The sequence below is a fragment of the Melospiza melodia genome, chromosome 1 (genome assembly GCF_035770615.1).
Source record: "Melospiza melodia melodia isolate bMelMel2 chromosome 1, bMelMel2.pri, whole genome shotgun sequence".
In the NCBI taxonomy this organism is placed as follows: Eukaryota; Metazoa; Chordata; class Aves; order Passeriformes; family Passerellidae; genus Melospiza; species Melospiza melodia.
This window is the reverse complement of record NC_086194.1, coordinates 1,087,346-1,099,427: the sequence shown is the minus strand read 5'-3', so window position 1 is coordinate 1,099,427 and position 12,082 is coordinate 1,087,346. Positions and strand designations below refer to the sequence as shown.

General features: G+C 56.6%; 1 protein-coding gene across 1 annotated transcript; it reads left to right on the top strand.

Moving 5' to 3' along the window:
• The first annotated feature begins 5,079 nt into the window (after positions 1-5,079).
• On the top strand, positions 5,080-10,666 carry LOC134422855 (E3 ubiquitin-protein ligase TRIM7-like). The gene is made up of 7 exons (XM_063165298.1): positions 5,080-5,511; positions 6,577-6,663; positions 6,973-7,203; positions 8,112-8,134; positions 8,421-8,524; positions 8,762-8,797; positions 9,798-10,666. The coding sequence occupies exons 1-7, from the start codon at positions 5,104-5,106 to the stop codon at positions 10,310-10,312; spliced, it is 1,404 nt and encodes a 467-aa protein (XP_063021368.1). The 5' UTR covers positions 5,080-5,103; the 3' UTR covers positions 10,313-10,666.
• Positions 10,667-12,082: the final 1,416 nt, after the last annotated feature.

Genomic DNA, 12,082 nt, shown 5'->3' with positions numbered 1-12,082 from the left:
GAGCGCTTCTGGTCTTTTGCTTTCATCCGTGTGAGATCGAGTGGGCTGGGTTCCATGGCTCGCTGGAATGCACCCAAACAGCCCGTCCAGACACGGATTCTTACAGGGCCTGCCCGTGCCCTTGGCTGGCTGAGCAGGGAGGAGCTGTGGCAATGACATGGCATCACTCTGCAGCCTCCCTGCAGCTCTGCCTGCCCTGGACCCTCTCTGCAATTTTCTGCATCTCCTCCCGCCCAGTCCTTTGGAGCATTCAAGAAGAGCTGTCCTGCCTGGGGCTGTCTGCGTGCTGCTGTCCTGCCTAGGGGCCATGGGGATGGTGTCCTGCCTCTCCCTGTGGGCACTGAGGCCACAGAATAACCAGGAGAGAGGAGGGAAGAGGCTCTGATCGTCCATGCTAGCCTTTGGCAGCACTGCAGGGCTGGAGCATGCAGCCACCCCACAGTCAGGAAACCAGGCTGGAGCCCCAAGCTGATGATAATGTCTTGAGTTCTAGGTTTTATACTTTTTTGATTCTGTGCCTCTTTGTTGTGTAGCTGTAAATTTCATGTTAAGTCTTAGCAGGTTCTCTTCTCAGAGTAGGTAGACAAAACAATCTTTTTCTGACTTGAGACCAAGGATTCAAAGTCCAGGCCCAAAAAGTATAAACAGTGAGTTGAAGAGAGAAAAACAAGGAGCATGCAACTTCATAACCTAAAGCTGTAATTTGACAAATAACTGCAATATTCAAATGGAGCAGAACTTATAAAAGCATGAGACCACACTTGTAAAACTGTGAGTGCTCATCCGTTTTGTGACCACTTTGGGTCCATCTTGGGTGTAGCCCTGGCCGGGCTCTTGTGTTGCCCAAGGTGAATCCATGGAGGCCTTGTAATAAATCCCTGCTTTATTCTTTGGGAGCCACCAGCTGCTCATTGCTGTGGGTGGCAGCATTTTGGGGCTGCCTGGGCAGGCTCCTGTCCCCGTTGGTCAGGGATGACACAGACTCCAGGTCAGGGGGCTGAGAGGCCAAAAGCCCTGCATTTATTAAACCCCATCTATTATAAACTGGTCTGCTACAGGTAGACCTGATTGCTGATTTAATCAACTCATTTTACATGACTGGCTAATTAAGAAGACGCCCTTCAGGAAATATCTTTATGAGAAAAACAACTTGTTAGAAACAGCACCTGCGGATAGTTTACCATTGGATTATCATTCTTTCTCTCTGCCTCCCTAATATTGCCAGACCAATTCATGGGAAAGCTTATCTAGCTTTCTCTCTCTCTGACCAGGCTGTCACATCCACAGGCTCCTGCCAGGGTTCCTGCCTTCCCACTGCTGGGGTGGTACTGCAGCTCCCCAGAAGAAGTTTGGGGTTTCAGGTCAGGGCCTGCTGTCTGACAGGAGCTGACACTTCCATCTCTGGAAGTTGGCCAGGCTGGATGAGGCTTTGAGCAGCCTGGGATAGTGGAAGGTGCTCCTGCCCTTGCAGGGAGGTGGAACAAGATGAGCTTGGAGGTGCCTTCCCAGGCAAACCATTCTGGGATTCCATGAAAAGTGCTGTGCTGGGGCTGATGTCCTGGCAGGGAGGTGTGGGGGCAGGACAGGAGGGCCTGGCTGCAGCCCTGTGTCCCTCAGCAGCCTCCCTGCATCCCCCTCACCAGGACTGGATGCAGGTATGGGCAAGGAGGCAATGAAAAGCAGAACTGATTCTGGTTCTCCATGGCTCGCGTCTGTCACACTGGCACTGACAGGGACCTGGCAGAGTCCTTTTTCTTCCTAAGGATGGATGAATTCAGCTTTTTATTGGCAATGAAGCAGCTGAGGTGCCAGTTGTAGCCTGGCTGTGCCCTGCAGTGGCAGGGCCTTGGTGTGGCCAGGCTGGCAGTGCCCGTGCCCTGCTCTGTGTCACTGGCCCCACACAGCAGCTCCTGCCCCTCGTGCTGCTCCTCACCAGCCACACACGGCTCTAACAGCCTCGGCCACTGGACCCTGCTGGGACTGAACAACATCCCGGTGACCTGAGCAGCCCAAATGTCACCAATGCCTCTGTGTTGCAGAATGGGCTGTTTGTCGGGGATGAGGTATTTGTCGGTTGCAGGGAAAACTCGGGATTCAATTTGAGTCATCAGCAAGTTCCGTTTATTGAAGAGAGCATCAGACACTTATACAACAAGTAATAAGCTTATGAATATTCTGTAAGCCAAGCGATCTATTGGTTAAAATATACCATCAACTCTTCCTCATTCTTTTGGGCCTACATTCCCCATTTCCCACGCCTCTCTGTCTACTTGTTATCATACTCAGCCAGGCCTAAAGGCACACTATCTTATAAGTGGTGCAAAACTTGGAATTAGCTACAGCCTTCTACTTTTCTAATCTCTAGTCAGCTAAAATCCCAACACCTCTGCAGAGACAGCTCCCATGCCAGTGGGACAGCACGGCCAGCGTGGCCCTGAGCGCAGGTGGCAGTGACTCTGAAATCTGTCACGGTGGTGACAATTGACAGCGCTGTCCCCTGGTGGGACACGGACTGGACGGCTCCTGTCCCTGCAGCTTGGGCCATGGGTGACAGTCCCCCAGCCTTGCCTGGCCTGGGCTGCTGGCAGAACTGGACATAGATGCAGCCAGAAAGCAGCTCCAGGAACAGGGCACGAGCAGGAGCCACCGCTGTCCCCAGCTGGGGCTGAGATGGGCAGTGTAGGCCCGGGCAGCAGTGCAGGGGCTCCAGATGAGTGGGGACATCAGGCTGTCACCCCGGGCTGCTGCAGGGACGCTGGGCAGGGGCTGGCAGCGCCACCTTGGCCTGTCACAGCCGCTGGCCCAGGGCCTGGGAGCCACCGGGGCAGGGAAGCTGGCGGTGGGGTGGCAGGGACACTCAGCAGGGCACGGCCATGGCAGGGCAGTAAGCGCCTGCAGAGGGATTTGTTCCACTGCCTTATCGTGTCAGGGGCTGGATTGTGCCCCCCAAACTCTCCTTGGGCCCCGGCTGGCAGCACAGCAGGGTGCAGGAGGAGCAGAAGCAATGGCTGAATCCGGGGCCTTGGTTTTGGGCACCCAGCAGCCTCCGGCGCTGAGCCCAGGGCAGCAGCACAGAAGGGCCAATGTGGGCCCAGCAGGCTGAGAAGCACCAGGCAGCTCGAGGGGCTCTGCTTCCCTCAGCGCTGCTGCTGCTTGCTGGTGCTTTGCAGCCGGGCTGAGGGTACAGGAGGCGCCGGAGCCGTGCGCTGCGGGGATGGAGGCCGGAGCCCTCGTGGCGGCAGCAGCCGGGCCTTGGGGGCATTTTGGGCGAGCAGGCCGGGGCCGGCAGCGCAGGGAGTCAGCGCAGGGTCAGCCTGGGCTCCCTCCGGGCGCAGCTGCCGCCCCGGCACAATCCCTTCAGAGCGCCCTGAGGCAGCCCGGCTGGCCGGGAGCGGCTCCGCCCAGAGCCGGGCCTCGGAAGGATTGCAGCGTGTCCTGGTTTAGGGCAACTCTGGGAGAAAAACCTTTCAAGGGTTTTCCTCTGGAAAGCAAATTCAAGCGTCCCCTCCCTCAACTGGTTCAGAAAAACATTTCCGTGGAGAATAGTTCATAAAAATAATTTTTTTGGGGCAAAGTATTTATCAGCACAAAAAATGAGCCATATTCAACATAAAAACATCTTACTGGTCCAAAAGAGATGACAAACTCAGAAAGTCCCCTTTGTGAGCTGTAGGTTGGCTCACTTAATCTCTTATCAGTCCCTCAGGCCCAAGCCTGGTCTGATGGGCCACATGTCGGAGCTGCTGGTGCTCTTCTGGCTGTTCAGTGCAGAACAGGTTTAAACAGCTTCAATGAAAAGGAAAAGAAAACCCCACAGCCCAGAGATCTTCTCTGCCTCAGCTACTAAAAGTTACTAAGAGCAAAGAAGAGCTCTGACCTGCTTCCTGTCCCTGCTGCAGACAATACCGAACCGCAGCAGGAATGCAGAGGAGGACAGAGCGCAGTTTTCTGAAAACACACTCTGTGCTTCTTCTTATGACCTCGTCATCGCTCAGAACCAATCCTAAATGTGCACAATTTATTTCTGAGTGACACAGACGAAAAGGGATACGAGCATCATCAAGTCACCGCAGGACACAGTGCAGGGCCTGGAGATGAGATTTCCCTACGGCAGCGTGGGAATCTACGAAATTAGAGGGATAATCAGAGGGTTTTAGGGAAAGTTGCAAAAGGCAGGCTTTAGCTACAGCAGCCCATCTCGTTCGCGTCTGTAAATAGCCCCCCTGGCCAGCGTCAGGCAGCTCTGAGCCGCCGCCACGGCTGAGCCAGGCTGGACGCGTTCCAGCTTATTGATGACTGTTATAAGTGATCAATCGTGAGCCAAATTATCAAAATGTCCGAAAAGATTTATTAATCTTTCTGCGCGACCCAATTACGGACTTCGAAACCACCACAGCCAAAGAGGCAGCGTCGAGCCCGGGATCGGCCCAGGGTGAACCTGGATCCGACCTCTATCGCATCGGAATCCCCCTCCTCCTTCACGAGAACCGCTTCTTGCGGTGAGGTTTTATACACTTCATTGTGCCCGAGGTGAAGGAGTCCCAAATTCTTTTGTTACTCTTCACATTCATCGCTGTTTCTTTCAGTGTGCAGAGCTGGACAAAGACCGTCTCCAGGTGGATAGTCAGCGTGGATGGGCTCCGGGGAAGCCCTGTATTCAGACCTATAATTCTGGGGCGCTGGCTACCTTGACTGATGTAATCAGCAGGGCGATGATGGCTCTTGGGCGGTTTCTTAGATCGCTCTCAGATACCGGTGATCATCGTCCTGGAAGCGTCTATTCTTATGCTAAAGCGTCGATCGTTATTTTAGCCGTCTGTCCGGGAATTCTTTGGAATCTGAATAGGCATCTGCTCTCGGGCCGTGTGTGGTCAGAGACGCGTTTCGGATTTTACAATCTTAACACGTACATTCTTTAAAAGAATGAATTATTTCTACGATATATTACAATGACTATAGGAACTGAAACTTGAAGCCGGGCGCTGGCAGCACTACTCCTGGAGCAAGCCGCGTCTGCCGTGCAGTGCCGGCCGTGTCCTGAGGGGAAGGCCCGGGCCCGGCCCCGCCTCCGCAGCTTCCCGTCTATTCCACTCCATCGCGGCCATGGCTGAGGAGGTCCTGGCTCTGCGAGAGCAGCTGTTGGCCGGGGTCACCTGCCCGGTGTGCCTGGATGTGTTCGAGCAGCCCGTGCTCACGGCGTGCGGGCACAGCTTCTGCGGGCAGTGCCTGGCGGCCGTGCTGGGGGACCCCCCGCGCCCCGCCGCCTGCCCGCAGTGCCGCGCCCCGCTGGAGCCGGGCTCGCAGCGCCCCATCCGCTCCCTGGGCAACGTGGCCGGGCTGGCCCGGTCCCTGGAGGAGGTGGCGGCGGGGCCGCGGTGCCCCCAGCACGGCAAGGCCCTGGCGCTGTTCTGCGATCCCTGCGCCGCCCTGCTCTGCGCGCCCTGCCGGGACGGGCCCGAGCACCGCGGGCACCGTGTCCGCCCCGCCGAAGAGGCCGCCCGGGAGCTGCAGGTACGGGGCGGCGCCGCGAGAGGGGCCGGGGGCTTGGGCAGGGGCTGGGGGCCTCGGCTGCCCAGGCTGGGGCGGCCGAGGGGCACAGCTCAGGCTCCCCTCCGGCCACAGGCGGGGATCCCCTGCAGCAGGGGCTGGGCTCCCTCGGGGACCGCCTGGGCTCCCCTGTGGGCACAGCTCCGTGTCCTGTCCGGGCACACGTCTGGGCTCCCTTCAGGGACAGCCTGGGCTCTGCTCTGGCCATGAGCTCCTCTGCCTGTGGCTCTGGGTGCCCTCCGTGCGCGGCTGGGGCTGCTCCGAGCAGGGTCTGGGCTTCCCTCAGGGCGCGGCGCTGCTTCCCCTCCACACACAGCTTCGGCCGTGTCCCCGGCCAGCCACGGAGCTGCGGCCTCAGCCGGCGGCTGCCCGGGCTCCGTGTCTGGCTGCCAGCTTGGGCTGCTGTAGCCACCCTGCTGGGGCTGCTGCTTCTGCCATGGCCTGGCCCCAGCCCACGCAGGAGCCCAGGTCCCTCTCCCTGCTCACCCCTCGGGCTCCCCACATGGTCCCTTGTGCCCCACATGTCCCCAGCCAGGCTTTCTCCCCACAGTGTGGGCTGGGGTCTGGGATCACAGCAACGCAGGAGATGCCTCAGAGCAGAAGGAGTTTGTTGATACTCAAGCAAATTTATGGTGTGTGCCTGAGTCCCTGCTACTGGCACTGCAAAGCCCTTTCCTGTAATCACACTTGCAACTTTGAAAGTTGTTTTTTCTAATTAAAAAACAATTTAAAAAACCACAAACTCTAGGTTTTCCCCTGGAGTGTACTGTAACTTCAATGAAGTTATTCCAGAAATGTTTCTGGCCATAAGAGGTGTGGATCGGGATCTCCCCAGCCTGACTAAAGTGACTTTGGTGAGGTGGGTGCTGTGTCTGAGCTCCAAACTAACTCCCAGGTACTCAGGGGTCACCGCCAGGGACTCCCCAGATTGGGATTGTCCCGACATGGGTTCTTTGGTGACATCATTACCCTGCTGTGAATGCCACTCCAAAATTAACAGAAATGCCATTTGTTTAATCCCTTCTCCAGAAGAAACTCCAGAGAGAACGGCGTTTTCTAAAAGAACAGAAGAAAAAATTGAAGCGCATAGGAGACCGGAAAAGTAAAGACCTGCAGGTGTGTGTTCCTCTCCATGTCCCCCACTGCTCACCCATGTGGCTCCCCAGGAATGTCCCACCTTTCCCTCTCCCCATATATCCTTATCTCCTAATCCATGCCAATGTTCTTTTCTCTGCCCATCTCATGTGGCCTCCTTGGGCCCATCAACATCCAGACTTCCCCCTTGTCTCTGTTTTTCCTGCTGCTCCTGTTGCAAACCTCTGGTCCCGTTGTGTGTGATCCTTGTCCCCTCTCTGCAGCAGCCGTGTCCCTGCGGGGGCAGCCGGAGCCTGGCTGGGCTCAGGGCCTCCGTGCGGTGCCTTGCAGGTGACAGTGAGGTCGGAGCTGCAGCGAGTGGCTGAGAGCTTTGAGGAGCTGCAGTGGTGCCTGGAGGAGCAGAAGGAGACCCTGCTGGCCCAGCTGGTGCAGATGTCCCATGAACTGGACAGTAAGAGCGAGGAATACAGGCACAGGGTTTTGGAGAGGCAGTCGCTGCTGGACACGGTGATTGCGCAGATCCAGGAGAAGCGGGAGCAGCCGGCGGTCGAGTTCCTCAAGGTGAGGCAACATCAGCCCCTGGGCACTGTGAGCCCTGCTGGGGCTGGGGACACCCAGCTGGCACCCTGTGCATGCTGGTGCAGGCTGGGGCCATGGTGGGACACTGTGCTGCTACACCGTGCTGTGACACCGTGCTGTGACACTGTGCTGTGACACCGTGCTGTGACACTGTGACACCGTGCTGTGACACTGTGCTGCTACACCGTGCTGTGACACCGTGCTGTGACACTGTGCTGTGACACTGTGCTGTGACACTGCACTGTGCCTGCTGTGACACCGTGCTGTCACACTGTGCTGTGACACTGTGACACTGTGCTGTGATGTCGCAGCGGGCCATTTGTCTTGGTTCAGGGAAACTGAGGACCTTCAATATGAGTTTTTAACAAGCTCCATTTATTGAAGAGAACATCAAACTTATAGGTACAAGGAATAAGCTGATGCATATTCTGTAGGCCAGCAGTCTATTGCTTATATACAGATATCAGCTCCCTCATTCTAAAGGAGTTACATTTGCTTTTTCTCATGTCTCTAGTCTCTCAGCTACAGCACCCTGTTATGGTAACACACCTATTCACCAGGGAAGTGTTCTTTCAGGTGCAGCAGTTAGATTAGCTGGGTTCTTGTCACGTAGCTATTTCTCCACGCTGACAATCTGACACCGTGCTGTGACACCGTGCTGTGACACTGTGCTGTGACACTGTGACACCGTGCTGTGACACTGTGCTGTGACACCGTGCTGTGCCACCGCGCTGTGCCCGCTGTGGGTCACGGCCCTGAGGGAAGGCAGGGTTGGGATGAGGTGTGGGCTCAGCCCCAGCCCCCTTAAGCTGCTTCACACAGCTGGGCAGCCACTGCAGCTGCCTGGCCCTCGGCAGTGCCACAGCTCTCCTGTGTTTTCTCTCTTGCAGGATGTTGGCACAATCCTGAGCAGGTATGAAACAGGCTCGCTGTCCCTCTCCTCCTGCTCAGCTCCTTTGGGCAGAGCTTTGGCAGCGCTGCAGGAGCTTCCAAGGAGGAGGTTTGCCCCACTGGGGATTTGGCATTCCATGGGATGTTACCAGGGACCAGAGGCCACTGCAGCCCTCCTAAAGATGGGCTTCCTGTGCTGATAGCAGGGACACAGCTGCCCTGGGCTCTGGGGCTGCAGGGATTTCCCTGTTTCCCTACTGGCCCTGGCTGGTGGCTGGGCTCTGAGCTCCTCTCCCTGTTCCCCTCAGCTGTGAGGCAGCCAAGGCCCCGATCTCAGATCCAGTTTCCCCAGAGCTGCAGAGGAGCATTCAGAACAGCCAACAACTCATGGACATGGTGGATCAATTCAGAGGTAAAGCCCTGCTGGCTCTGTGCTGTGCTTCCCCTGGGCTTGGCTGGCAGTGGGAAATCCTCACTGCCTGCTGAGTCTGCCTGGGGCTCAGGAGCAAAACGGCTGCTCCAGACGGGAACCCTGCCCAGGATGGGCTTTGCTGGAGCCTGGGGCTCCACACCTGGCTTGCTGCTCTGCTGGGGAGCAGGACGGGTGCCACAGGAGAGACACTCATGCATCTTACTTTCCTTCTTCCAGTGAACCTGCGGAGTGAGATAGACTGGGGCAGAAGGGGTAAGTTTGTGGAGCTGCTGAGCACAACTGAGTGGGAAAAGCTTTCCAGGATGAGGGTACTCATGTCCTTGGTTCAGAGATGGGCTCACAGCACATCTAAACCCAGCATCTGTCTACAGCTGAGTGCTGTTGTTTTGACTGGGCCTGCTGTACAAATCCAGGTCTGTCCCTGTGCCAGGCAGCACCAGGGATGCTGTCCTGCGACGCCAGGCCAGGGCCAGGACAGCAGGAGGCCGTGTCAGGCTGTGCCCAGTTAAGCAGAGGGGCTGTACATGATTTTAGCTGGCATTTAGGTGTGATCAGAAATGCTTCTGCAGGTGCTCAGGGCCCCCGTGATGCAGCATTGCTGGGCTGAGGTGTGGCTGGCACCATTTGTGCTGAGGCCGCTCTCCACACTCTCCGTTGTTGGGATGATGCGCTTGAGCACAGCAGAGTCGTGCCTCAGTTTCCCCCCTGCAGTCCCCGGAGGAGTGGGTTGGGCAGAGGGTCTGGGCTGGTGACACCGCACAGTGACAGCTGTGTGGCCTTGTGGCACGGCCACGGGATGGCAGCAGAACATCCCTGGTGGATGGGCAGCTGGGGCTCTGCAGCTTTGGGGCTGCCTGCTGGCTCGGCAGAGCAGGCTCCGAGCTGGGGGAGCCCTTGGCACAGGAGCAGGGACTGGCCTGGCCCCTCGTGCCTTGCAGCGCTGCCTGCTCACAGCCACGGCATGCCCTGCTCCCCACGGGCTGCACTCTGCAGCAGCTCTGGGAGCAGCTTGAGCAAAGCCCATCGTGTCTGTCCCCTGCCTGTGGGGACACTGCCTGCCTCAGGGAGCATCTTTTCACCCTCGGGTGCCAGCGTGGGCACAGGGAGGCTCCCGTGTCCCATGCCAGCCGAGGGGGCTGCAGGAGTGCCCCTGGTGCTCCCAGGACAGGAGCCAGCCCCGTGGTGCAGGCTGGAGGAGAGGTGCTGGTTCTGTTCTCAGCAGGCACAGACTGATGTTTCTGTCCCCCTCTAGAGCAGGTGACGCTGGACCCAGACACAGCGCATCCGCGCCTGATCCTTTTAAAGAAACGCAAAATGCTCCAGTTCAGAAATGAAGAACAAAACATCCCTGACAACCCCAAGAGGTTCAAATTCAGCCGCTGTGTCCTGGGCTCCCAGGGATTCACATCTGGGAGGCATTACTGGGAGGTGGAGGTCGGGGAAAAGGGCAGCTGGGCCGTGGGGGTGGCCCTGGAGTCCGTGCCAAGGAAGACGTGGATCAACCTGCGCAGCTCTGAGAAGCTCTGGGGGCTGCGAATGATGTTCGATGGCCAGTACAGAACAGTCTGCATGACCCCTGAGGTGCTGGAGCTCAGGGAAAAACTCCAAAGGATAAGGGTTCACCTAGAATACGAAGCGGGCCTAGTGACCTTCTACAACGCAGAGCACATGACACTGATCCAGCAGTTGGAGGCCACCTTCACTGAGAAAGTCTTCCCGTATTTTTTGGTCTCCTCAGAAGATACCCAGATCCGGGTGTGTGACTGACAGGGTGGGATGGCTGCCGGGCCCCTCTTGCATTGCCCTAAATTGTTGGTTGTTCTTTCACACTAGGTTATTAGAAATTTGCACTGAATAGTCTCTATATTGCACGGAATAGTTTATGTTTTATCACCTGGTTTGTTCTTCCCCTCTCCTACCACATGATTTCCTTCACCCACCCCTCTCCACAGTACCCTCCCCTGGTCTCTGCCCTGGTTTACCCCTCCTCACTGGCGTCCCATGGGCTGTGCTCCTCGTCCTCTGCCCCCCATTCCCCGGGTTAAAAGTCTCCCACCATGAGGCAACAGTCTCTTTCCCACCTTGGAAATAAACGTGCCACGTTGGTCTCTGCATGGAGAAGAGCGCTTCTGGTCTTTTGCTTTCGTCCGTGTGAGATCGAGTGGGCTGGGCTCCATGGCTAGCTGGAATGCACCCAAACAGCCCGTCCAGACACGGATTCTTACAGGGCCTGCCCGTGCCCTTGGCTGGCTGAGCAGGGAGGAGCTGTGGCAATGACATGGCATCACTCTGCAGCCTCCCTGCAGCTCTGCCTGCCCTGGACCCTCTCTGCAATTTTCTGCATCTCCTCCCGCCCAGTCCTTTGGAGCATTCAAGAAGTGCTGTCCTGCCTGGGGCTGTCTGCGTGCTGCTGTCCTGCCTAGGGGCCATGGGGATGGTGTCCTGCCTCTCCCTGTGGGCACTGAAGCCACAGAATAATCGGGAGGGAGGAGGGAAGAGGCTCTGATTGTCCATGCCAGCTTTGGCAGCACTGCAGGGTTGGAGGATGCAGCCACCCTGCACTCTGGAAGCCAGGCTGGAGCCCCAAGCTGATAATGACTCCTTGAATTTTAGGTTCCATATTCTTTGGATTCTCTGCTTCTTTAGTGCGTAGCTTTAAACTTCTTGTTAAGTGTTAGCAAGTTCTCTTTACACGCTAGGTAGACAAAACAATAATTTTGTAGCTTGAGACCAAGGATACAAGGTCCAGCCCCAAAAATATAAATAGTGAATTGAAGAGGTGCGCGAGGGCGTATGTAGCCCAAAGTCCGGCCTACCTAGAGGGGAAACGGCCCTTCTGCATCTGAGGCCAGCCCCCCTTGGCGTCATGGCCTCGGGCTGGGCTGGATCGCGGACTGGATTATACACGCTGGACGAGACGAGGACAGGGAGCGACCATTTGCTGGGGGTTGAAGTTGGTTTATTGAAGGATGGCAGGTTCCAACGAAGGGAAGGCACCGACCAGCAAATGGCCAGGAACAAGGGGAGAGGCAAGGGTTTAAAGGTAAGGGGTGGAGAAGGGAGGGAAGCCCAGCTAGCCAATGGGAAAACAAATAGGGAGGTGCATAACACAACTGATATATCCAATAAACCATATCCATCCAACCATATCCAATAAACACAAAGTTAAGGAGGAGCCCCGGGACCCCAGCCAACCACAACCCCCAGAGAGAAGAAGGTTCTCGAAAGCTGGGAGGAGTGGGGGGTGATTGACTGGGCCCAGGGAGGAGGAGAAAGTTACTTATATGGTAGAAGAGGGGAGGGGAAGTTACATAACTTGAGCGATTGACAACTAAAGGGGGCAGGGGTAACCACAGTAACATAACTGTAAGGAGAGCTGTGGCGGGAAAACGGGAGGGAAGAACCATTTTACAAGGTACAAAGGGGGAACAATACATAAAATGGGAGAACATAAGAGAAACTTAAAAACGCACCACAACATCTCCCCGTTTCTTAACAAATAAAACTGAAAAGAACGGGAAGTCCCTAGAAACTTAA

What these genes read in the sequence shown, in the direction of transcription:
- LOC134422855 (XM_063165298.1), top strand. Translation starts at nt 5,104, where the DNA reads ATGGCTGAGGAGGTCCTGGCTCTGCGAGAGCAGCTGTTGGCCGGGGTC. An exon ending in GGAAAAGTAAAGACCTGCAG is followed by an intron (nt 6,664 to 6,972) that starts GTGTGTGTTCCT and finishes GGTGCCTTGCAG; the next exon opens with GTGACAGTGAGGTCGGAGCT. An exon ending in CATGGTGGATCAATTCAGAG is followed by an intron (nt 8,525 to 8,761) that starts GTAAAGCCCTGC and finishes TCCTTCTTCCAG; the next exon opens with TGAACCTGCGGAGTGAGATA.